This window comes from Anolis carolinensis, unplaced genomic scaffold, assembly GCF_035594765.1.
Source record: "Anolis carolinensis isolate JA03-04 unplaced genomic scaffold, rAnoCar3.1.pri scaffold_7, whole genome shotgun sequence".
Classification (NCBI taxonomy): domain Eukaryota; kingdom Metazoa; phylum Chordata; class Lepidosauria; order Squamata; family Dactyloidae; genus Anolis; species Anolis carolinensis.
The window spans coordinates 3,740,396-3,765,901 of NW_026943818.1; the positions used below are offsets into that span (position 1 = coordinate 3,740,396).

The 25,506-nt window shown below is 44.0% G+C and overlaps 1 protein-coding gene across 1 annotated transcript in view; it reads left to right on the forward strand.

Annotated features, from left to right (window-relative positions):
* Nucleotides 1–25,506, forward strand: part of megf9 (multiple EGF like domains 9) — a 63,258-nt gene that overhangs the window by 22,203 nt on the left and 15,549 nt on the right. The window contains exon 2 of the mRNA XM_003226638.3: nucleotides 16,322–16,520. Within this exon, the coding sequence (XP_003226686.2) occupies nucleotides 16,322–16,520 (199 nt within the window). The remainder of the gene's footprint in view (nucleotides 1–16,321; nucleotides 16,521–25,506) is intronic.

The window sequence follows — 25,506 nt, forward strand, 5'->3', positions numbered from 1 at the left end:
TCCAATGTGGGAGTGTGAGCAGCATCTCCCTCTCTGCAATGCTAGGAATTTGGAGACTGAAGGGAAATTGGGAGGAACTTTCTGATGGTGAGAGCTGTTCAGTAGTGGAAAATAATAATAATGATGATAATAATAATAATAATAATAATAATAATAATAATAAGGAGCAAGCCATCAGAACAAAGGCAATTAAGGCTAAGATCGAAAAATCAGCTGATGACCCAAAATGCAGACTGTGCAAGGAAACCAACGAAACCATGGATCATATCCTCAGCTGCTGTAAGAAAATCGCACAGACAGACTACAAACAGAGGCACAACTATGTGGCCCAAATGATGCATTGGAACTTATGCCTCAAGTACCACCTCCCAGCAGGAAAGAACTGGTGGAATCGCAAACCTGCCAAAGTATTGGAAAATGAGCACGCAAAGATACTGTGGGACTTCCGAATCCAGACTGACAAAGTTCTGGAACACAACACACCAGACATCACAGTTGTGGAAAAGAAAAAGGTTTGGATCATTGATGTCGCCATCCCAGGTGACAGTCGCATTGATGAAAAACAACAGGAAAAACTCAGCCGCTATCAGGACCTCAAAATTGGAACTGCTGTGGCAGAAACCAGTGCAGGTGGTCCCGGTGGTGATCGGCACACTGGGTGCCGTGCCAAAAGATCTCAGCCGGCATTTGGAAACAATAGACATTGACAAAATTACGATCTGCCAACTGCAAAAGGCCACCCTGCTGGGATCTGCACGCATCATCCGAAAATACATCACAGAGTACTAGACACTTGGGAAGTGTTCGACTTGTGATATGAAATCCAGCATGTCTATCTTGTTTGCTGTGTCATAATTAATAACAATAATAATAATAATAATAATGATAATAATAATAATACACTTTATTTCTATTCTGCTCTATCTCCCCGGATTACAGAACACATATGAGGCAAACCTTTGATGCCTTTTACACAACGACATACAATACATAGCCAGAGGTAAAGGTCTTTCCCCTTTTTCATTTCCAACGTCTGGAGGTGATGAGCATGTGCTCTAATTTCCATTTTCCCATGCCTAGGAGCCTGTTATCTGTACATATCTCCAATCTATTGCATATCTGCACCTTCTCGCCGAGGCGGTAGCTATTGATCTACTCGCATTGCATGCTTTCGAACCACTAGGTTGGCAGAAGCTAGGGCTTACAGTTGGGAGCTTACCTCGACTCCGGCTTTGAATTGCCTACCCTCCGGTCGACAGATTTCCTGCAGCTACCGTGTTTCCCCGAAAATAAGACAGTGTCTTATATTATTTTTTACTCCCAAAGATGCGCTAGGTCTTATTTTCACAGGATGTCTTATTTTTCCATGAAGAAGAATTCACATTTATTGTTGAACAAAAAAAAATGAACATTTATTCTATACTGTACAGTAGTTGTCATCACAATCCAACAAAACTAAACCAGACAAACTGTGACTCCTGTCAAGAATTTCTTGTTACTACCATTATTTCCATATACAACTGGTATGTACATTTACTAATCCTGCATTGCTATGGTGTTTTGTTTGGTGGGTGCTGGGCATGCTTCCAAACAAAAGCTTTGCTAGGTCTTACTTTCGGGGGAGGCCTTATATTTAGCAATTCAGCAAAACCTCTACTAGGTCTTATTTTCTAAGGATGTCTTATTTTCGGGGAAACAGGGTAGCAGTTTAATCTGCTGCACTATTTGCTTCCTCAGAGGATGGAGGAGTCCTCTTCTTTGTCAAGAGGGATTGGATTGTGTTTTCTGCATGGCAGGTGCTGGGTGGCCATCTGTCAGGAGTGCTTTGATTGTGTGTTCCCACACATTAGAGGGTTGGACTGCATGGCTCTTGGGGGTCTCTTCTGACTCTTCAGATTCCACATCATTTGTTAGGGCCATGCCCTCATTTTACCTCCCTCCCCATAACCGCTTTCAACTTCATCTCTGGATTGAGCCTGACGTTGCAAGGAATGCACGACAACCCGCACGGTTTTGTGTCTCGGCAGCAGCTTGGCCGCAGTGTCACGCCGGGACAGCCCCCTGGCGGGGTGGATGTGAGACCACCGTAACATAGGCTGAGACAGGAGCGTCTGCCGAGCTTGTCTGCCCTTTCCTGCCCTTGATCCGAGGAGCAGCAGGAGCTCGGGAACGTAATCAGACCCGGAAACGTTGTGTGCCCGACTTCGGCAGCGTCTGCAATCCGGTGACCCGGTCTCATAGAACCCTAGAGTTGGAAGAGACCCCGAGGGTCTCTTCAGGTGTTTTGGACTTCAACTCCCACAATTTGTAACAGTCTGTAGTTCTATAGCTATAGCTGGGCTATGTGAAAGTCTTTGAAAAGGACTCCAGAATTGTGCTTCCAGCCTATTTCTAGGAGAACTGAAATTGGCCTCAAAAAACCCTTGGACAGATGTGAAGCAGATGGAAAAATGGGGAGAAGCCCCTCCATGAGAAGTCATTGCCTCCCAGGAGGGAAAAATACATATTTCTCCCAAGGAGATGTCCCATGAGGCTGATACCCTTGGCTTCTGGAGGCGCAGACGAACAAACCCAGTCGCCCTTCAAGGGCAAGTGGGAGGCTCGAGGCACCGTTGGCTAGGATCCACTTGATTTTGGCTCCTGTGTGCCGTTGAGAAATTGGAGACTGGCTCCAGATAATGAACAGCCAACTGCTGTTGTTCAGTCTATTTGGCTTAGCCTCAACCATCACCGCCTCCGGTGGCCTAGGGGATAAAAGCCTCGTGACTTGAAGATTGGGTTGCTGACCTGAAGGCTGCCAGGTTCGAATCCCACCCGGGGAGAGCACGGATGAGCTCCCTCTATCAGCTCCAGCTCCATGCGGGGACACGAGAGAAGCCTCCCACAAGGGCTCGAGCTGTGGCGCAGGCTGGAGAGTAGCTGCAATGAATCACTGCAATGAATCACTCTGACCAGGAGGTCATGAGATCGAGGCCCGCTCGGAGCCTATGTTTGTTTGTCTTTGTTCTATGTTAAAAGGCATTGAATGTTTGCCTATATGTGTAATGTGATCCGCCCTGAGTCCCCTTCGGGGTGAGAAGGGTGGAATATAAATGCTGTAAATAAATAAATAAATAAATTAAATAAAACATCTGGGCGTCCCCTGGGCAACGTCCTTGCAGACGGCCAATTCTCTCACTCCAGAAGCAACAGGAAAAAAAAACCTCCTTGCAAGATTCTCTGTTGACTTCTGGAACATGCAAAGACTCACAGCAACCCAGCACCTAGTCCCAAACAAGTTCAGTCGGGAAAACCTGAATCAAAAAGTCTTTCTTTGCCTCAACGCTTTCAGTAGGAACGTCCAGAGCCTTGGAAACAAAGTCCATGATTTCATATGAAACTTAGAATTCAGTTTCAGCCCAAGAGCCTCTTCCACTGTCACCTCCTCTCTGTCCTATTTTTCCTTTTCTAATTGTTAAGGGTTGCATAATGTTTACAGGCGGCCAGGACTCCGTGTCTTTTGGCACACCATTCCGGCTGTTGGTACAGAAGGAAAATATTTCTGTTTCCTAATTGCTGGATTCCGCTCAGCCTTTTATCCCTGGCTTTTGGTGTTTAGGGTCCTGACGGTTCGGGGTTTAAAGTGAAGACACAAACTTGAATTGGGCCTGATCGAGGGGTGAAGAATTCTGCCTCAACTAAAGAAAAAGGGAAAGGGAAAGGAACCAAGGCCATGTACTAGCTTATAATAATAATAATATTTATTTCTTTAATACATTTATATCCTGCCCTTCTCACCCCGAAGGGGACTCAGAGCGGCTTACAAATTAAATTTAAATACAATATTATATTATTAGCATATCACAATCCTGGCAATAAATTACTATATTGTACGATATCAATATATTGTAATATTATTATTAATATTACATGTAATATATAATATATAATTAACATTATTATATTGTATTATTATCTTTCCCCGTTTCAGTTCATTCAAACTCATTCCAATTGTCGAAGGCTTCCACAGCCGGAATCACTGGGTTGTTGTGAGTTTTTGGGGCTGCATGGCCATGTTCCAGAAGCACCCCCCCCCCCCGACGCCTCGCCCACATCTATGGCAGGCATCCTCAGAGGTTAATAATAATATAATAATAATAATATAATAACTTTATTCTTATACCCAGCCCCATCTCCCCGAAGGGACTTGGGGCGGCTTACATGGGGCCATGCCCGGACACAACAGGCCAAAATCAAAACAAAAACAGTAAACAAATCACCCAACAATAAAACATCAACATGGATAAAAACAGTCATGAAAGGTCAATATACAAAATAATGTTAAAATCATGAGTTGGATCAAAAGATCTGGGCCAAGGTGCAGAAAAAATGTCAAATAAAAAAGCTTATTTTCTGCAAAGTGAGAAACTTGAGGATTGTGGGAGAATTCCATGGAGGTGTAGCAGGATTCGTATTGGGAAGAAACCCCTTCATTTTGCACCCTGTAACTATACCATGGGAGCCTAAAGACGTGGCTACCACTATTCCCATTACTTTGCTGTTGTTTTTGTGTTGCTTGTTCAGAAGAGGCTTGCCATTGCCTTCTTTGGAACCTTGCACAAAGTCATGCTTCGGGTTTCATGACTGAGTGGGAATTCGAGCCCCGTTCTCCAGAGTCCAAATCCAGCTCTGCTGTACAAAGCATGGTGTTGATGTTGCGGGAAGCGGTGAGAGGGATATTTTCCCTGGAGCTTTCCTTTGCTCTGTGCCAAGCCTTTTGTTGGTCTCATCCAACCGTCCCGGCTTCTCCCCTTCTCCGTTGGCTCAAGCGAGGGTGACGCAGCAGAAAGCAAACAAGAATGAATTGCACCAAAGCAAACCGGAGCCGTTTCTGTCACCAGGCCAACAGTTGACATCAGTCAGGGCAGCTCCGAACACGTAATGGCTGAACGGATGCCCAAGAAACCACCTGCACGTGGATCCACCGGCCGTGAAATGTGTTTAATGCATCAGGGAACGGAAGGAACTGACCCGGATTGACTCTTGTCCTCCCCTTCCTTGCTGCTCTCCAAGATTTCCTTGATGAGAATGGGATACTAGGATTGTAACAACAGGCTGGTGGAGTGGTTTGAATGTTGGACTTCGAATCCTCACTAAAGGGATCCACTGAGAGAGCCATACTGTCTCAGCCTCAGAGGAAGGTCAATTCAAATACTCTCCAAACAAGAAAACCCCATGCTGGCTTCGCCTCGGGATCGGCCTAAGTCCAAAATGATGACAAGAAAAACAACAAAGCCTGTGATCCTGTGCGGAAGGAGCAATAATAATAATAATAATAATAATAATAATAATAATAATAATAATAAAATAAATAGCAACCTGAGTGTGCCACCCAGATAGACGAAGCCAGGCAGCTGCTGGAGACGCTTTGTGCAAAAGGTGCTTACTTTGCATATGTGTTTGCAATCTGCATACTGTATGCTGAGCTGGCAGCTTCCGTTGAATTTTTAGATTATTTTTGGCTTTCGGGAAGGGGGAGAACAGGGTACAGATTTGCATACATTTGTTATAGAAATGCCTGTCAGCACACGACGACAGGGCAAGATGGAGCTTTCATTCTGTGCAGAGCTGGGGATAATACTTTGGAGCTGAATTAATACAAGGATATGCTGAAAGTGGCTGGATTGGGATGTTCTTTGAGTATGAAAATGAAAGGTCCTCCAAATGGGCCCAACGTTCTGATTTGGAGGGCACCGTTTGCCCCCGAAGCCATCCAGAATCTGCCGTGAATGATGCTTGGCCGTTGGCAGAGAAGGGAACTAAAGAGAGCTCTTGTAGAGCCTGCAGATTTAGGAAATGTCTCCTTTCAGTTTTACACGTTGCTCTTGCCGACACTTTGAAGGCTTCCCTTTGATCAGCCTTTATGGAGAAGCTTGTACGCAGGAGGGGAAGACAAGCAGAGGCCTTGTTCCCTGCAAATGGGGAGCGGGTGCGGAAGGCGCTCCTATTCACCAGGCTGTCAAGAGAGCGATGAGGAATTGGGGGAGTCGGACCTGGCAAGGATGGCGTATCCAGCAAGGCTTATCACATGAACTGTGTTACTTTCATAGAAAATAAAAAATACAGTAGACTCTTGGTTAGCCGTCACTCATGGGGATTGGTAGATGCTGGATAAATGTAATTTCTGGTTGCTTGGAACAGGCCTAACAATTACTCACGGCAGTGTCCCGCTCCTAAAACTCCCTGCTGGACAGCTCCCTGGCTGACCTGGACTTCTTGATCTGTCATGCAATTTTAAAAGCAATGCTTTTGGGTTGGAAAGATTCGCCATTTACAAGATTGCCCAGGGGACGCCCGACTGTATTTACTCGGTCTTCAAGACACGGAAATATCTAGAGGAATATCTCAGACTATTTCAAGAGAATCCATACAGAGATGAGACCAAAAATTATCTGCAGCTATGGATCATTTCAACAGGATATTGAAAGTTGCCTGGGAAGGCCAAGAGCTCGAACACTGTTTCCGTCTTAAATATCTTGGTGTCACCTTAGATCGAACACTAACATTTAGGGAAAACTATATGACTACTAGACCAAGACCCCAAAATTACTGCCAAAGTTGCTAGCTTTTGTGAAGCAGCTATAGCTTGTCGGTGCAAGATGTTGCCAAGGTTTCAGTAGGTTTTAATTACTTCAGCATTTACCTTTGCCATCTATATATATAAAAGGGTAATGAAATTTCGGCCTAGGACAAAACAACAAAACTACACATCCCAGAAACACTAAACGTGGCAGCACAACCCCTCATCTATGCCTCTACGTTCATACAACAAAAAGAAAAGAAAAATAAAGTCCTAATTAGAGGGAGAGGAATAATTGTTTTTATTCCAGTTGTTGCCAGTTAGAAGGCTAAGCTCCGCCCACTTGGTCTCCTAGCAACCCACTCAGCCCAGGGGACAGGCAGAGTTAGGCCTCTCTTAGGCCTCTTCCACACTGTCACGACCCAGGCGGCAGAGGCACCAATAACCATACACAGAGGCCAGAATCTAACTAATATCTTTATTGAAGGAATATATAAAGTTAATAAGAACAAGTATAGAAAATAGTCCAGAATTAGACCCTTCAGGAAAGGTCAGAATTAGTCCAAAAAAGCAATGTCCAATAAGAAATATTAAGGTCCAAAGTTGTAATCCAATAACCGAAACACTCACTTTGCCAAGCAAAGTGAGGGGAGATGACAAGGTCCTTAGTCCATAAAACTTGAGCGTGGCTAGGAAATAACTTGATACTTGAAACAAGGCTTGAACGTGGAACAAGGTAACTAAGAACAAGAACAAGGCCCGTGGAATAACTTGGTAAAATCCGTGAAACAAGGCAAGGATTAGTCCTGGGAAACAAGGCAAGGACCGTAGGTAAACAAAGGCTGGGAAGCAAGGCGAAGGCTGGATAGCAAGGCAAGGCTTGAGCTGAAGCGAGGCTTGAATCGGAGCGCGCTGTCCAGACACAACTCGCTCCGTAGGCTGACGAATTGACTCCGCGAAGTTGCTACGCGGGCAAAACACCTATATAGAGTCCAACTTTCTCACCAAAGCGGTTCTCTGGGAATCAGAAACGAAAGCTAAACTCTGAGACCAGATGTTAAACTCCTTAAAGATTCTCACGAGAACCAATGTTAATTGGCAACATTCTTAGCTGCTATCCTCGCACTCCTGCGCGAAGCTGAATCCAAACTTCTCTGTTGTTTACAAAACTCCCGGCGCAAGAACACGGGAGAAGTAGGCTCTGGGGTTGTTTGACATACTTCTGGGGCACAACTTTCTTGCAGGTGCAAGGTTTCCAGATCTGCCTGGGAAGGATCTGGCTGAGAGGAATCCAGTTCAGACTGGGAAGGTAAAAAACCCAAGTTTTCATCTTCATCAGGGATTACAATGTCCTGAGCAGGACTACAAGGCCCATGGTTCATCACACTATCCCCCTCCTCAGGGCCCCTCCCAAACTGGGGCCCTCTCCCCGAGGCGCGAGGTCGTGGCTTGGCGGGATAGGTCAGATGGAAGCGACGGGTTAGATCAGGAGCATGGACTGTGGAGGCGTCTTCCCAAGAGCGTTCCTCAGGCCCAAAACCCACCCAGTCAATGAGATATTGTAGGCGGCGGCGATGAAAGCGAGAATCCAAAATGTCCTCAACCTCGAACTCCTCCTCCCCATTCATCAAAACAGGAGGGGGGGCCGGTTGGTCTGTATCAGGACGCACACCATCCGCCGGAAGGAGCAGGGAACGGTGAAACACTGGGTGAATGCGCATTGAACGCGGAAGTTGGAGTTTGAAAGTCACGGGGTTTAATTGCGCCACCACTGGATAGGGGCCAATGAAGCGGGCATCTAACTTCCGGCATGGGCGGTGGGAGGGCAGAAAGCGAGTGGACAGAAAAACCCGATCTCCTACCTTGATTTCGGGGCCCGGCTGGCGGTGTTTGTCAGCGTGGCGTTTATAGTCCTCCTTGGCTTGGTCCAGTTGCTGGAGCAAAAGTTGTTGCACCGCTGTGAGTTCCTGCAGCCAATCCTCTGCTGCGGGAACTTCTGAAGTTTCAATGACAGGGGGAAAGAAACGTGGATGGAAACCGTAGTTTGCAAAGAACGGCGTTTCTTTTGTAGAAGCTTGAACTCCATTATTGTAGGCAAACTCAGACAGTGGTAACAGAGAAGCCCAATTGTCCTGTTGGTAGTTTACATAACAGCGAAGATACTGCTCCAAAGTGGCATTGGTGCGCTCCGTTTGCCCATCTGTTTGGGGATGATGAGCTGAAGATAAGCGAGAGTCTATGCCCAGTAGTTTTTGTAGTGCCTTCCAAAAACGAGAGGTGAATTGAGATCCACGGTCTGTGACTAAACTCTTGGGCAATCCATGTAGTCTGAAAACATGCTGAAGAAATAGATCCGCAGTTTCTTTGGCCGTGGGGAGGCCTTCGCAGGGAATGAAATGGGCTAACTTGGTGAATAGGTCCACCACCACTAAGATCGTGGTGAATCCACAGGAAGGTGGTAGGTCAGTGATGAAATCCGCGGAAATTATTTCCCATGGGCGAGATGGGGTAGGAAGGGGGTGCAAAAGCCCTGAGGGCTTCTCCCTTCGTATCTTGGAGCGCTGGCATACTGGGCAGGTGTTGACATATTTTTCCACATCCTTGCGGATCTTGGGCCACCAAAAATCTCTTAGGATCAAATGCATGGTTTTAAATAGTCCGAAGTGTCCTGCTGGTTTGCAGTCATGACACAGACGAAGCGTTTTTTCCCTGCCCGGTCCGGGTGGGATATAAACATGATTTCTATAGCAGAGCAGCCCATCTTTAAGCGAAAAGGGAAAATGCAGACCTTGGCGAAGTTGGTCCTGCGCCCAGGCATCTGCTTGCTGACTAGCCCTGATTTCTTGAGCACAGATGGGTCCTGGAGTAGGGGAAGTTGAACCAATGGGACTGGATTTGGTGTTCCCCACTGTGAGCGTGGCAAAGTTCTCAGGTTGTAGCAGTTGGGATTCAAAGGTCTCCTTGCGTCCTGCAGCGTATTCCGGTTTACGTGACAGGGCGTCTGCTTGCTTGGTTTGAGCTGGGGTCACATAATGGATCTGGAAGTTGAAACGTTCAAAGAATAAAGCCCAACGTTGCTGCCTCTGATTTAGTTTGCGGGCAGTTCTTAGATGTTCTAGATTACGATGATCAGTGTGGACTTCAATGGGGAATTTGGCCCCTTCTAGCCAATGTCTCCAAGTTTCAAAGGCTGCCTTTATGGCCAGTAGTTCTTTTTCCCAAATGGTGTAATTCCTCTCTGGTGTGGTTAGTTGACGAGAATAAAAGGCACAGGGGTGGAGGTGATCTCCCACCGGTTGTAAGAGTACAGCCCCAATTGCCACATCAGAGGCGTCCGCTTGCACCACAAAAGGGGTTCCAGGATTTGGGTGCTGTAGAATTGGCTGGGAGGTGAATAGTTTCTTCAGTTGCTGGAACCCTTTCTCTGCTTGATCAGTCCAGCGGAAAGGCTGCTTTCCACGGATGCAGCTAGTGATGGGGTCGGACCAGCGGGCAAAATCTGGAATGAACTTGCGGTAGTAGTTCGCGAACCCCAAGAAACGCTGCACCTCTTTCTTGTTAGTTGGCGCCCGCCATTCCAATACTGCTGAAACTTTGGCTGGATCCATGGAAAGCCCTAGAGGCGAGATGCGGTAGCCAAGGAAATCTACCTCTTGTAGATCAAAAGCGCATTTTTCTAGCTTGGCATAAAGTCCATGATCCCGCAGTCGTTGCAACACCATTTTGACGTGGTTCTCATGTTCTGATTGTGATCTGGAAAACACCAAAAAATCGTCCAGGTAGATTATCAAGAATCTGTCTAGATAGTCCTGAAAAATATCGTTGACAAAATGCTGGAACGTTGCGGGAGCTCCGCATAAACCGAAATTCATAACTCGGGACTCGAATAATCCGAATTTAGTCTGGAAGGCGGTCTTCCACTCGTCCCCTTCTCTGATGCGAACTAGATTATAAGCCCCCCGAAGATCCAGCTTGGTGTAGACCTTGGCTCCTCGAAGTCGGTCCAGTAGATCCGAGATTAAGGGCAGGGGATAGCTGTTCCGCTTGGTGATATTGTTCAATGCTCTGTAGTCCACCACCAAGCGTAATTCCCCTGACTTCTTCTTCACAAACATCACTGGGGAGGCGGCTGGGGATTGAGAGGGTCTGATGAACCCCTTGCGAAGGTTTGTCTCTAAGAATTCCCTGAGAGCTTCTTGCTCTGGTTCAGTCAGGGAGTAGAGATGCCCTCGCGGGATCGGGGCCCCCTCCACCAAGTCAATGGCACAGTCATAAGGTCTATGTGGGGGTAATTTTTCGGCTTCTTTCTCATTGAATACATCCCAATACTCGGAGTACTTCTTTGGCAAGGTGATGATGGGCTCGGAGTCTGTGGCATGGCATACCTTGGCTACGAGGCAATGGTTTTGGCAGTACGGTGAAGCAAACTGCAGTTCTCTGTTGGACCAGGAGATGTTAGGGTCGTGGAGTGTCAGCCATGGAATTCCCAAAATCACAGGGAAATGGGGAACCTCGGTAACAAAGAAGGAAATCTCTTCCATATGTTCCCTTATCCACATCCTGGTGGGTTCCGACCACTGGCTTACGGGGCCCGTCTTGAGGGGACGGCCGTCTATGGCTTGCACCACACGGGCATTCTTGAAATCATGATATTGTAATCCCAGAGAGTCGGCATACTCTCTATCGATGAAATTGTTGGTAGCTCCAGAGTCTATCATGGCGTGGATCATGACGGGTCCCCTTTTTGCTGACCATAATGTGACCACGAGAAGGAACAGGACCCCGGTTGGCGGCTCTTGGATGGATTTTTTGACCGGGTTGGCGAGCCTCTCTACACCCGGTCGTTGGCTTCCCCCGCCGGCTGTGTGCCAGTCGGCTCAGACGCCTTCGACTCCGTGGAGGACGCCGCCGCAAGACGGGCGGCAGGCTTCCCTTTGGCTGGGCACTCTCTGGCGAAGTGGCCCCCGTTCCCGCAGTACCAGCAGAGGTTCAAGCGTTGACGACGGGCCTTCTCGGCGGCATCTAGTCTGGGACGCACATTGCCCAACTGCATCGGCACCTCCTCGCCTCCTCTGGGGTATGGGGTTGGCGGCGGGGGTCTCCACACCGGACGTGGCTGAACACTGGCGGGAGCGGGGGGTTTTGCCCCGGCTCTACCGCCCTGGCCTCGAACCCATTGTTTCCTGTTGGCAATCATGACTTCAGCCCGTAAACATTGATCAATGAGTGCCTCGAGGGTCTGGGGAGGATCCACCTTGGAGATTTCTTCCAGCATTTCAATGTTGAGACCCTCCCGAAATTGTCCTCTGAGGGCTACATCGTTCCAGCCGGTGTTGTGGGCCAGCACGCGGAACTCGGCTATGTACTGAGACATGGGTCTGTCTCCTTGAAGGAGGCGCCGGAGTTTGTGACCGGCTGCCTCCAAATTGTCCTCGATTCCCCAGGTCTCCTTAAGGTGATCCAAGAAGCGTTGTGCTGAACTTAGGTGGGGGGAGGCTTGATCAAACAGGGCCGTCGCCCAGCTAGCCGCTGGTCCGTCTAGAAGACTGTAGACCCACGCCACCTTGATGTCTTCTTGGGGAAACTCGGCATCACGGGCCTCTAGATAAGCTTGACATTGGCGGCGGAAAACATGAACCTTAGCAGCTTCTCCAGAAAACTTGGTAGGCAACGCCATGGCCGGGAGGCGAACTCCGCGCTCCCTCAACCCTTTTATTTCTCCATCCTGCGCGTTGAGTCTGTCACGGATGCGGTCCACTTCGTCCTTGCTGATGGTGTAGCTGAGCGGCTGTCCAGCCGGCGCGGCTCCGGTAGACATCCTGGCCTCGGTTAGTTGGTGCTTATGGGGCGCGGAGTCAAACTGTCACGACCCAGGCGGCAGAGGCACCAATAACCATACACAGAGGCCAGAATCTAACTAATATCTTTATTGAAGGAATATATAAAGTTAATAAGAACAAGTATAGAAAATAGTCCAGAATTAGACCCTTCAGGAAAGGTCAGAATTAGTCCAAAAAAGCAATGTCCAATAAGAAATATTAAGGTCCAAAGTTGTAATCCAATAACCGAAACACTCACTTTGCCAAGCAAAGTGAGGGGAGATGACAAGGTCCTTAGTCCATAAAACTTGAGCGTGGCTAGGAAATAACTTGATACTTGAAACAAGGCTTGAACGTGGAACAAGGTAACTAAGAACAAGAACAAGGCCCGTGGAATAACTTGGTAAAATCCGTGAAACAAGGCAAGGATTAGTCCTGGGAAACAAGGCAAGGACCGTAGGTAAACAAAGGCTGGGAAGCAAGGCGAAGGCTGGATAGCAAGGCAAGGCTTGAGCTGAAGCGAGGCTTGAATCGGAGCGCGCTGTCCAGACACAACTCGCTCCGTAGGCTGACGAATTGACTCCGCGAAGTTGCTACGCGGGCAAAACACCTATATAGAGTCCAACTTTCTCACCAAAGCGGTTCTCTGGGAATCAGAAACGAAAGCTAAACTCTGAGACCAGATGTTAAACTCCTTAAAGATTCTCACGAGAACCAATGTTAATTGGCAACATTCTTAGCTGCTATCCTCGCACTCCTGCGCGAAGCTGAATCCAAACTTCTCTGTTGTTTACAAAACTCCCGGCGCAAGAACACGGGAGAAGTAGGCTCTGGGGTTGTTTGACATACTTCTGGGGCACAACTTTCTTGCAGGTGCAAGGTTTCCAGATCTGCCTGGGAAGGATCTGGCTGAGAGGAATCCAGTTCAGACTGGGAAGGTAAAAAACCCAAGTTTTCATCTTCATCAGGGATTACAATGTCCTGAGCAGGACTACAAGGCCCATGGTTCATCACACACACTGCCTATAAAATACAGATTATCTGCCTCTACGTTCATACAACAAAAAGCTTCAGCTACTCCAGAAAGCGGCCAGGCTTTGAGACTGCAAGGCTATTCGCTGCTATTCTACCTGGCCAACAAAGGGTTCTCATAAGCCACAGCAACGCGTGGCCGGGCAAAGCTAGTTGTAGCATATAAATGTTTTATATCATTTTAACTACCACATTCAATACTGTGTTTTAACCTTGTTCTTCACTGTGTTTCTTAATATCTAATTGCATATGTTTCTATGCTATTCTGATGCTTGTACATTTTATGTTGCTGGTCATCGACCGTAATAAATAAATAAATATATGACTACTAAGTACAAAGCAGCTGTACACAATAACATCCTGCGGAAACTTACTGGCAGATTGTGGGCAAGTTGTACTTTCTCAGAGAAAGCAAAGCAACCCTCTTCGCCGAACGGATCGTGCCCCATGATAGGTTCATCATAGATTGCCTCAAGCTGGCACACAACAACAACATTGGAAAGGTAGATTTGACTCAGAAGGACATGCCAGCAAAAAAGATCTCTACCTCTGATATTTTGGTAACTCTGAAGGGCACAGTAGGATGCGGAACAATGCCTTCAAACTACAGGAAAGGAGATTCCATCTGAACACGAGGAAGACTGTGTGAGAGAGCTGTTCAGCAGTGGAACTCTCTGCCCTGGAGTGTGATGGAGACTTCTTTGGAGGCTTTGACACAGGGACTGGATGGCCATCTATTGGGGGTGCTTTGAATGCAATTTTCCTAGGGTTGGACAGGATGGCCCACAAGGACTCTTCCAACTCTAGGATTCTATGATTCCTTCCCATTCTTCATTTCCCTTGTTACAGTATTTTTTTTACAGTATTTATATTCCGCTCTTCTTTCTCACCCCGAAGGGGACTCAGGACGGATTACAATGAACACATATATGGCAAACATTCAATGCCAACAGACAAACAACATATATAGACAGACACAGTGGCATTTAACATTTTTTTCCAGCTTCACGATTCCGGCCACAGGGGGAGCTGTTGCTTCACTGTCCAGTAGTGGCTGTACTTCCTCATTCCATTCCTCGTGTTTTGCTGGCAGTTTTATGGTGTTGTAAATTAGTTAAATTAGCCTCCCGCATAAAGCATACCTAAATTTCCCTAATTGACAGATGCAACTGTCTTTCGGGGCTGCATAGGTCAACAGCAAGCCAGGCTATTTAATGGTCGGGGGCTTAACCCAACCCGGGCTTCGAACTCATGACCTCTCGGTCAGTAGTGATTTATTACAGCTGGTTACTAGCCAGCTGCGCCGCAGCCCGGCCCGTAGTTCAATACGCAGTAATGTTATGTTGCAATTACTGTATTTACGAATTTAGCACCAAAATATCATGATGTATTGAAAACATTGACTACAAAAATGCGTTGGATAATCCAGAATGTTGGATAAGCAAGACTCTACTGTATTTAGATTCAAACATCCGGGATGCTTTTCGTGATTACAGAGAAGAACCTCAGTTGTTGAAGCAAAACTCACTTAAGTGTTCCAAAGTGTCAAAGGAAGCTGAAGGCAGAAATGGCAAAAATTTAATAATATCTCCTCCGTTCCCTCTGTCCCCACTTCATCATATGAGGATTTTGGAGTGCTTCCTGCCTCTGAATAAGAAAGAGGAAGAATAAGAACAGCTGCGTCCTCGTGGCATTCATTTTTTCCCCCTATTTGCATGTGATTAACGCGAAAGCATATTTGCTAATTGATATCATTGGCTGTAGGGTGCAAATATGCACCCACTTTCTTATTGAAACCGGCTCGATTCTTAGTGTGTTTCAGGAGAGGGGCAAACTTTGGCCTTCCGGTTGTTTTGGACTTCAACTCCCACCATTCCTAACAGCCTCGGGCCCCTTCCTTTCCCCCCCTCAGCCGCTTAATGCTTTTTAGGTGGTATTATACGCCAGACAAAATAGCTAAATTCAGTAAACAGGCTTCCAACAAATGTTGGAAATGCGATAAAGAAATTGGGACTTTCTTCCATCAATGGTGGAAGTGCAAAAAAGTTTTAAAATCTTGGAACGAGATACATGATACAACTCAAAAAATATTACAAGCAAAATTTCCACTAAAGCCTGAAACGTATCTATTAGGCCTTACAATTGGGAAAATGAATAAAAATCAGGATAGAATGCTTTTTCTAATGGGCACTGCTGCAAGGATAGTCCTCGCTAAAGTATGGAAACAAAATAAGATACCCTCTATAAATGAATGGATCTTGAAATTACTAGACCTGATACAAATGGACATCCTAACACAGAAATTGAGAGACGTAAAGATAAGAACGGATTGGTCAAGCTTTAAAGACTTTATAAGCAAGAATGGAAACATATTCACAATTGATTTATCTGAAGTGTGAATGACTTTAACTGTGAAAAGGTCAACTGGACTTTGAAATGGATGAAACTACGAAAATATAGCTTCTCAGGAGGACAAATGGAAGTCCTTTTTTTTCTTCTTCTTCTCATTATTGTTCTTTTCTTTTCTCTATACCCTCTCTACCCATTCCTCCCCTGCCTTACCCAACCTCATCCCTCACGGAATTGTTTTCCTCACTTTAGCTGTAAAATAACACTTGAAAAGCAATAAAAAAAACTCTCTCTCTCTCTCTCTCTCTCTCTCTCTCTCTCTCTCTCTCTATATATATATATATATATATATATATATATATATATATATATAAAGGAATGGTGGGAGTTGAAGTCCAAAACACCTGGAAGGCCGAAGCTTGCCCATGCCTGCTATAGACTGACCATTTACCCTAATGTACATTCAAAGCAGAGGTTTATAAATTACACTTTCAACATTGGGTTATAATTTTAATACTACTCTGTATTGATTCCAGCCTTGTTTTTCACCTTCTTCTTGCAGACTTCTGTAACTGCAGCCTGGTCGGGAGCAGGGGCTTCAGCGACTGCAATGTGACGACCGGTCAGTGTGAATGCCACCCGGGTTACATGGGTCAGCTGTGCGACCGATGCGAAGAGGACCACTTCCGGGACCCGAGCAGCGGGCAATGCCTTGCCTGTGGCTGTCACCCCGAGGGCTCTCTCTCCCCGTCCTGCCTCAGGTAAGGAACAGCAAGTGGTCCTTTGGATCCCCACACCAGTACTCACACTTGGCCTTTATGCCATGGCTTCAAAGAAGTCAGGACACACTCCACGTTTTACCCCAACTCTAGCCTTGAGATACCTTTTCACCCAGCGCCACACCAGAGTCCAGTAGTACTAACTACATCAGTTTAAGAAAAGCAGGTACAAAGGAGAACAAGGCATTTCCCAAAAGAACAGTGTGGAGATGTGGGGCAGAGGGGAATATTTTTATAATCCCACCGCTGCCACCAATATTGTGGTGATGTGGGGCAGAGGGGAATCTTTTATTAATCTTATCGCTGCCACCGATTGTGGAGATCTCAGGCAGAGGGGAATTCCTTTTAACTTTCTTTATTCTTATTCAATTTAGATGGTAGCGTTACTTAGTTTAAAATATGTGTGACAGAGGCTTGTATGTAAAAAAAAAACAATAACAAGTTTATTTCAGGCACAGAGCTTAGTGGTTACAGTAACTTCTTTAAAGGCACTTAGATAATGGTTGCAAAGATATCAGCTTTGGATCTAACTGGGATTACTTCCCCTTACTACTCAGACTCTAAGAATAAACCTAAACAAGTCACCTAACTTGCTTAATAAGACACAACTAGAGTTCTGAGCTTCCCTGGTTTCCCTAACCTGGAACCAGTGTCTTCCCTGTGACTAAAATCACAGACTAAAACTGTTTTTTTAAAACATTCCCTCCTTTTTCTCCAAACGGCGGTTGGCTCCGCCCTCATCACCATGGCAACCTGCCTCCGAATGCTGAGCTGGTTACCATCCCCCATGCACTGGTAACTAAATACTTACCCTTTTAAACATAGCTAAACATGACTTTTTAAAACGAAATTAAACATGACATCTATAAATCAAAATAAAAACACACTTCTTTACAAACAGTAAAAAAGGAAATATAAAATAGTAGTAGTTCATACAGAAACGAACAGTAGTCCAAAAATGGCAAAAAAGTACATGAAGTCAAGAGAATCAAAATCATAGGCAAGAAAACAGGAACTTTTTTTCAAGGCAAACTCTTCCAGGAACATAGGCAAACGCAGGAAACTTTAATCATGAACTTGAGAGCTTAGACAGGATCCTGGACCTTTAGGCAACGTTGTCTCCTCTGAGAGACACCAAGCAAACAGCACTTAATTTAAGCCCAAGCCCAACCAAGAAGCCATCAAATCATGCCAAGCAAACAGCACTTAATTTGAACCCAAGCCCAACCAAGAAGCCATCAAATCATGCCAAGCAAACAGCACTTAATTTAAGCCCAAGCCCAACCAAGAAGCCATCAAATCATGCCAAGCACTTAATTTAAGCCCAACCAAGAAGCCATCAAATCATGCCAAGCACTTAATTTAAGCCCAACCAAGAAGCCATCAAATCATGCCAAGCACTTAATTTAAGCCCAACCAAGAAGCCATCAAATCATGCCAAGCAAACAGCACTTAATTTAAGACCAAGACCAACCAAAAAGCCATCAAATCATGCCAAGCAAACAGCACTTAATTTAAGCCCAAGCCCAACCAAGAAGCCATCAAATCATGCCAAGCAAACAGGACTTAATTTAAACCCAAGCCCAACCAAGAAGCCATCAAATCATGCCAAGCAAACAGCACTTAATTTAAGCCCAAACCCAACCAAGAAATCATCAAATCATGCCAAGCAAACAGCACTTAATTTAAACCCAAGCCCAACCAAGAAGCCATCAAATCATGCCAAGCAAACAGCACTTAATTTAAGCCCAAGCCCAACCAAGAAGCCATCAAATCATGCCAAGCAAACAGCACTTAATTTAAACCCAAGCCCAACCAAGAAGCCATCAAATCATGCCAAGCAAACAGGACTTAATTTAAGCCCAAACCCAACCAAGAAATCATCAAATCATGCCAAGCAAACAGCACTTAATTTAAACCCAAGCCCAACCAAGAAGCCATCAAATCATGCCAAGCAAACAGCACTTAATTTAAACCCAAGCCCAACCAAGAAGCCATCAAATCATGCCAAGCAAACAGCACTTAATTTAAGCCCAAGACCAACCAAGAAATCATCAAATCATGCCAAGCAAACAGCACTTAATTTAAGCCCAAACCCAACCAAGAAATCATCAAATCATGCCAAGCAAACAGCACTTAATTTAAACCCAAGCCCAACCAAGAAGCCATCAAATCATGCCAAGCAAACAGCACTTAATTTAAGCCCAAGCCCAACCAAGAAGCCATCAAATCATGCCAAGCAAACAGCACTTAATTTAAACCCAAGCCCAACCAAGAAGCCATCAAATCATGCCAAGCAAACAGGACTTAATTTAAGCCCAAACCCAACCAAGAAATCATCAAATCATGCCAAGCAAACAGCACTTAATTTAAACCCAAGCCCAACCAAGAAGCCATCAAATCATGCCAAGCAAACAGCACTTAATTTAAGCCCAAGACCAACCAAGAAATCATCAAATCATGCCAAGCAAACAGCACTTAATTTAAGTCCAAGACCAACCAAGAAGCCATCAAATTATGCCAAGCAAACAGCACTTAATTTAAGCCCAAGACCAACCAAGAAGCCATCAAATCATGCCAAGCAAACAGCACTTAATTTAAGCCCAAGACCAACCAAGAAGCCATCAAATCATGCCAAGCAAACAGCACTTAATTTAAGCCCAAGACCAACCAAGAAGCCATCAAATCATGCCAAGCAAACAGCACTTAATTTAAGCCCAAGACCAACCAAGAAGCCATCAAATTATGCCAAGCAAACAGCACTTAATTTAAGCCCAAGACCAACCAAGAAGCCATCAAATTATGCCAAGCAAACAGCACTTAATTTAAGCCCAAGACCAACCAAGAAGCCATCAAATTATGCCAAGCAAACAGCACTTAATTTAAGCCCAAGACCAACCAAGAAGCCATCAAATCATGCCAAGCAAACAGCACTTAATTTAAGCCCAAGACCAACCAAGAAGCCATCAAATTATGCCAAGCAAACAGCACTTAATTTAAGCCCAAGACCAACCAAGAAATCATCAAATCATGCCAAGCAAACAGCACTTAATTTAAGCCCAAGACCAACCAAGAAGCCATCAAATTATGCCAAGCAAACAGCACTTAATTTAAGCCCAAGACCAACCAAGAAGCCATCAAATTATGCCAAGCAAACAGCACTTAATTTAAGCCCAAGACCAACCAAGAAATCATCAAATCATGCCAAGCAAACAGCACTTAATTTAAGTCCAAGACCAACCAAGAAGCCATCAAATTATGCCAAGCAAACAGCACTTAATTTAAGCCCAAGACCAACCAAGAAGCCATCAAATTATGCCAAGCAAACAGCACTTAATTTAAGCCCAAGACCAACCAAGAAGCCATCAAATCATGCCAAGCAAACAGCACTTAATTTAAGCCCAAGACCAACCAAGAAGCCATCAAATCATGCCAAGCAAACAGCACTTAATTTAAGCCCAAGACCAACCAAGAAGCCATCAAATTATGCCAAGCAAACAGCACTTAATTTAAGCCCAAGACCAACCAAGAAGCCATCAAATTATGCCAAGCAAACAGCACTTAATTTAAGCCCAAGACCAACCAAGAAGCCATCAAATCATGCCAAGCAAACAGCACTTAATTTAAGCCCAAGACCAACCAAGAAGCCATCAAATTATGCCAAGCAAACAGCACTTAATTTAAGCCCAAGACCAACCAAGAAGCCATCAAATTATGCCAAGCAAACAGCACTTAATTTAAGCCCAAGACCAACCAAGAAGCCATCAAATCATGCCAAGCAAACAGCACTTAACCCAAGCCCAACCAAGAAGCCATCAAATAATGGCAAGCAAACAGCACTTACTTTAAACCCAAGCCCAACCAAAAAGCCATCAAATCATGCCAAGCAAACAGCACTTAATTTAAACCCAAGCTCAACCAAGAAGCCATCAAATCATGCCTCACACACCTGAGTTTCAAGGATTTCTCACAGAGTCTATCCGAACACCTAATTAATCTATTTTTCACTCCCTCTGTCTGGAGACCTAATCTGAAATCTCGGGAAAACTCCTCATCAGATGAAGAGAAATGGACCTTTCAAAAGATCCTCTGTCTCATCTTCAGTTCTCCCTGATCACACACAGTCTCCTCAGTTTGCTCAGTTGGAAACCCATCATTTATTTATGTATTTATTTATTACAATATTTATATCCCGCCCTTCTCACCCAACAGGGGACTCAGGGCGGCTTACAATAAAACACACATATAAAACCTGTACAATACGCTATAAATCAGTTAAAAATTAACTTACATAAAACATTCATAAAACGCATTATATATCCCCCTCGTCGTCTGAGAAATCCCCTGCCCTTTGCTGAGCCCTAACAAACTGTAGCCTTAAAATAGCTCCAGCAACATGGTTAGTGCCTTTAAAGGACTAAAACAAACACAGGGGTGTATTTATTGCCTCACTGACCTGAGAGCACTGGTGGTCCCCTATTGCATTTGTTAAAGCAGGGAAAACGTTTCTGTAATTAATATATAGCAACACCCCGCCTCCATTAATTGTGCATCATTTTGGACCAAAGGTTCTCAACAGGCTAATCATTATTGGCGCATGGCACGGGGAAACCCGATCCCTTCCTGAAGCGCTGGCCTCATTTCCGAAATGCACATTGACCTGACAGGCCGTCGCTGTGGATGGGTGCTGACGCAGCCGTCATCAAAGGCCATTTGGCACAGACTAATTGCTGAAAGGCTGAGACGAGAAGGAGAAGCGTGGTTCGTGCATGTGCTTTTGGTGTCTCCTTTTGAGTGGAGACGAGGACACGGAGCAATGGATTCGAATCGCAGAACAAGGATTTCCACCAAAACATTAGGAAGAACTTCCTGATGGTGAGAGTTGTTGGATTGTGGAATATGCTACTGTTTTGGAGTCCAGTGGAGTCTCTTTCTCTAGATCAGGGGTCCTCAAACTTTTAAAGCAGAGGCCCGGTCCACAATCCTTCAGACTGTTGAGGGGCCGAATTATCATTTGAAAAAAAAAACCCAACAAATTCCTATGCACACTGCACATATCTTATTTGTAGTGCAAAACAACAACAACAATGAAAGACCAATGCAGTATTTAAAAATGAAAATAATTTTAACCAACATAAACCTATCAGGATTTCAATAGGAAGTGTGGGCCTGTTTCTGGCCAATGAGATAGTCAGGTTAATTAGGATTGTTGTTGTTGTTGTGTGTCTTCAAGTGATTTCAGATTTTGGCTGAGCCTAAGTCCAAAGTTATTTATTTATTCATTTACTACATTTATTTACTACACTTATATCCCACCCTTCTCACCCCGAAGGGAACTCAGAGCAGCTGTATGTACATACAATATATAATATTATTAGCATAGCACAATATTAGCATTATACTATATTGAACTATACCACTATACTGTAATATTATATGTAATATATAACATATAATTAATATTTTTATATGATATTATTGTTAGTATTGTATTGTATAAAATGATAATATTATTATCAATATTATATGTATATACAATTTATATTATTAAAACTGATATAAAAATATTATATAAATGAGGGCAGGGGCCAGGTAAATTACCTTGGAGGGCCGCATCCGGCCCCCGGGCCTTAGTTTGGGGACCCCTGCTCTAGATGACCATCAGTCAGGGGTGCTTTGATTGTGCCTTTCCTGCATGACAGAATAGGGTCGGACTGGAACACGGCAATCCCGAATATGGACTTTACAAGACTACGCAGTTTCATTTTGCCATTTAGAACGATGCAAGTCCCAAGCCAGGCATTATTTTGAAGCTGGTTTCCAAATCAATATCGAACGAAACCTCCAGGCCTATTCATCCTGTATTCCCCGGTGGTTCAATCAATACTGTCTCTCTCACACATCTATATGGGTCATTCTATAGAGAAGCCATTTCTCCATGGTGAGCCTTTTATGTAGCCAAGAGGACAATGTGAATGGGAGGCACTGGAGAGCACATGAAAAATGAATAAAAGACATCCTGCCCACGCATTTTGGCCGCCCACTTAAAGGGCAGGGATCAAATAGCTTAGGGAAATCCAACCATGTCTAGTTACGAAATGGAATGGAGGTCATGGCTGGCTGACGAATGTCCAAAACTGGAGAACTGCTACATCCTGCTTTTATCTCTTTCATTGAGATGCAAAGTGAAGAATGACATTCTCACTTGGGATAGGTTTCCATACCTTGGATAGTCCCTTCATAATTCAGATTTATTTTTCCATTGATGTGAAGGCTAGATAGTACTAGATAGAGAGAAGATAAGAGAGAAGTCATAGTCCCATTGTCCTAGATAGAGAGAAGACAAAGAGAAGTCGTAGTCCCACTCTATTCTGCTTGGGTCAGACTCATCTGGAATAATACTATACCCAGTTCTGGGGTCCGCAAGTGAAGAAGAAGATGGACAAGCTAGAACATGTCCACCAAAATGATGCAAGGTTTGGAAACCAAGCCCTACGAGGAATGTCCGAGGAAGCTGCGTCTTGGAGAAAAGAAAGGCTAAGAGAAGACATGAGAGCCTTGTTTAAATATTGGAAAGGATGTCCCATTGGGACACAATGGAGCCATGGATCCAAGTTGAAGAGAAGAAGATTCCATCTAAACATTAGCCAGAACTTCCTGATGGAATGGCAGAGTCTCTCCTCTGGAGGTTTTTAAGCAAATAAATAAATAATAATAATAATAATAATAATAATAATAATAATAATAATAATAAAATAATAATGTTTATTTATATCCCACCACCATCTCCCCCGGAGGGGACTGAGGGCGGCTGACAGAAATATCGGATACAAAACAATAACAATGTACAATACATCAATAAACAATAACATGCACCAGTTATAATATTTAAACACTGACCAGAAAAATGAAACACACTCACTAAAAACATAGAATTAAAAACAGTGAGGTTGCAATAGGTAAAGTGCCACAAATTCGTTTGAGGTCAATTTGGGATGCTAGGAGCCCTGAGCTAATATCAAGTAACCAGGAGAAGTGCAACCAATACAAAAAGGTCGAGGAATATAATTATGATTATGATGGGGATGGGCGATCTTAACCAAAGGCCATGTTTTTAGGCCCTTCCGAAATGCCATCAGGGTGGGGGCTTGCCTGATCTCCCTAGGCTGGGTGGCCGTCTGTGTGGAGTGCTTTGACTGTGCCTTCCTGCTGTGCTCTGGGTCCCAAATGTAAAGGGGAAGCGGGTGCCCAAGTGGGACTCTGGAGGCGTTGTGACGCTCGCCAGGCACGCTTGGCATCTTGACATTTCGGGGGGAGACCTTTGCCTCTTCAGATGAGATTTCACGCAGATGGATTCCATTCAGAGGCACCAAGCGAGGAATGTCGCCTGCACAATGCCCCAGTGTTTTTCTGGGAATAAAGCCGCCCCTTCTCCCCCCTCCGTTGCCGCTACACAAAAAGGGAACGTTGTGGGCATTGCATAATGTTGCGGGTGGAGAATGTCAGGGGACAGATTTTAGGGTTCCATTGAACACAGACAGTGCTATTAAAATCCTTACGTTTCAAATAGGAATGATACTGTGATGGAAACCCGTTTCTGCCCTCTTGGTTTCCTAAGGTCTGGATTTATTGAGCCGAAAACCAACATATAGGTGGTGATGTTTCCCTGAAAGCTCGGTTCAAAGGCTGGCAAATAGAGAGCGAAACCTCCCCGTGGAAATGCCGTGAACAATGGCTTCTCTGTGGGTCTGTCTGACTCTCTTGCTCCAGATGGAAAACGGAGAAAGTATCAAGACACTAAACACTGCCATATAGTGCATTATAGGAGTCCTCACTGACCTATAATACAGTTTATTTATTTATTAGCAACATTTATATCCCACCCTTCTCACCCATAAGGGGACTTAGGGTGGCTTACAAGCCATATATACATACAATATATTATATTATTTGTATAGCATAATATAAGCATTATATATTACAGTAGAGTCTCACTTATCCAACATAAACGGGCCGGCAGAACGTTGGATAAGCAAATATGTTGGATAATAAGGAGAGATTAAGGAGAAGCCTATTAAACATCAAATTAGGTTATGATTTTACAAATTAAGCACCAAAACATCATGTTAGACAACAAAGTTGACAGAAAAAGTAGTTCAAGGCGCAGTGTTGGATAATCCAGAACGTTGGATAAGCGAATTTTGGATAAGTGAGACTCTTTATATTGTACTATAAACTATATTGTAATATTATTAGCAATATTACATATAATGTAAATATACAATCATAATAGTGTATTATTATTATTATTATTATTATTATTATTACCATATATACTTGAGTATAAGCCGACCCGAATATAAGCCGAGGCACCTAATTTTACTACAAAAGATTCCAGTATAAGCCAAAGGTGGTAAATTTCAGAAATAAAAATAGATACCAATAAAATTACATTAATTAAGGCATCAGTAGGTTAAATGTTTTTGAATATTTACATCAAGCTCAAATTTAAGATAAGACTGTCCAACTCTGATCCAATCATTCTTCTCATCTTCTTCACTGTAAATGTGCTGATGTATCCTTTTAATAATAATAGAATAAAATAATACATGTAATAATAATAATACAGGAAAATAATACATGTAATAATAAATAGAGTAAAATAATAAATGCAATAATAATAATAATAATAATATCAAATCATTATTCTCATCTTCTTCAATGTAAATGTGTGTATGTATCCTTTTAATAATAATAGAGTAAAATAATACATGTAATAATAATAAATACAGGAAAATAATAAATGCAATAATAATAATATCAGAGTGAAATAATGTATTAATAATAATAATAAAAATAGAGTAAAATAAATGTAATAGTAGCAACCATAATAGAGAAAAATAATAAATGTAATAATACCAATAATAATGGAGAAAAATAATAAATGTACCATATATTCTCTAGTATA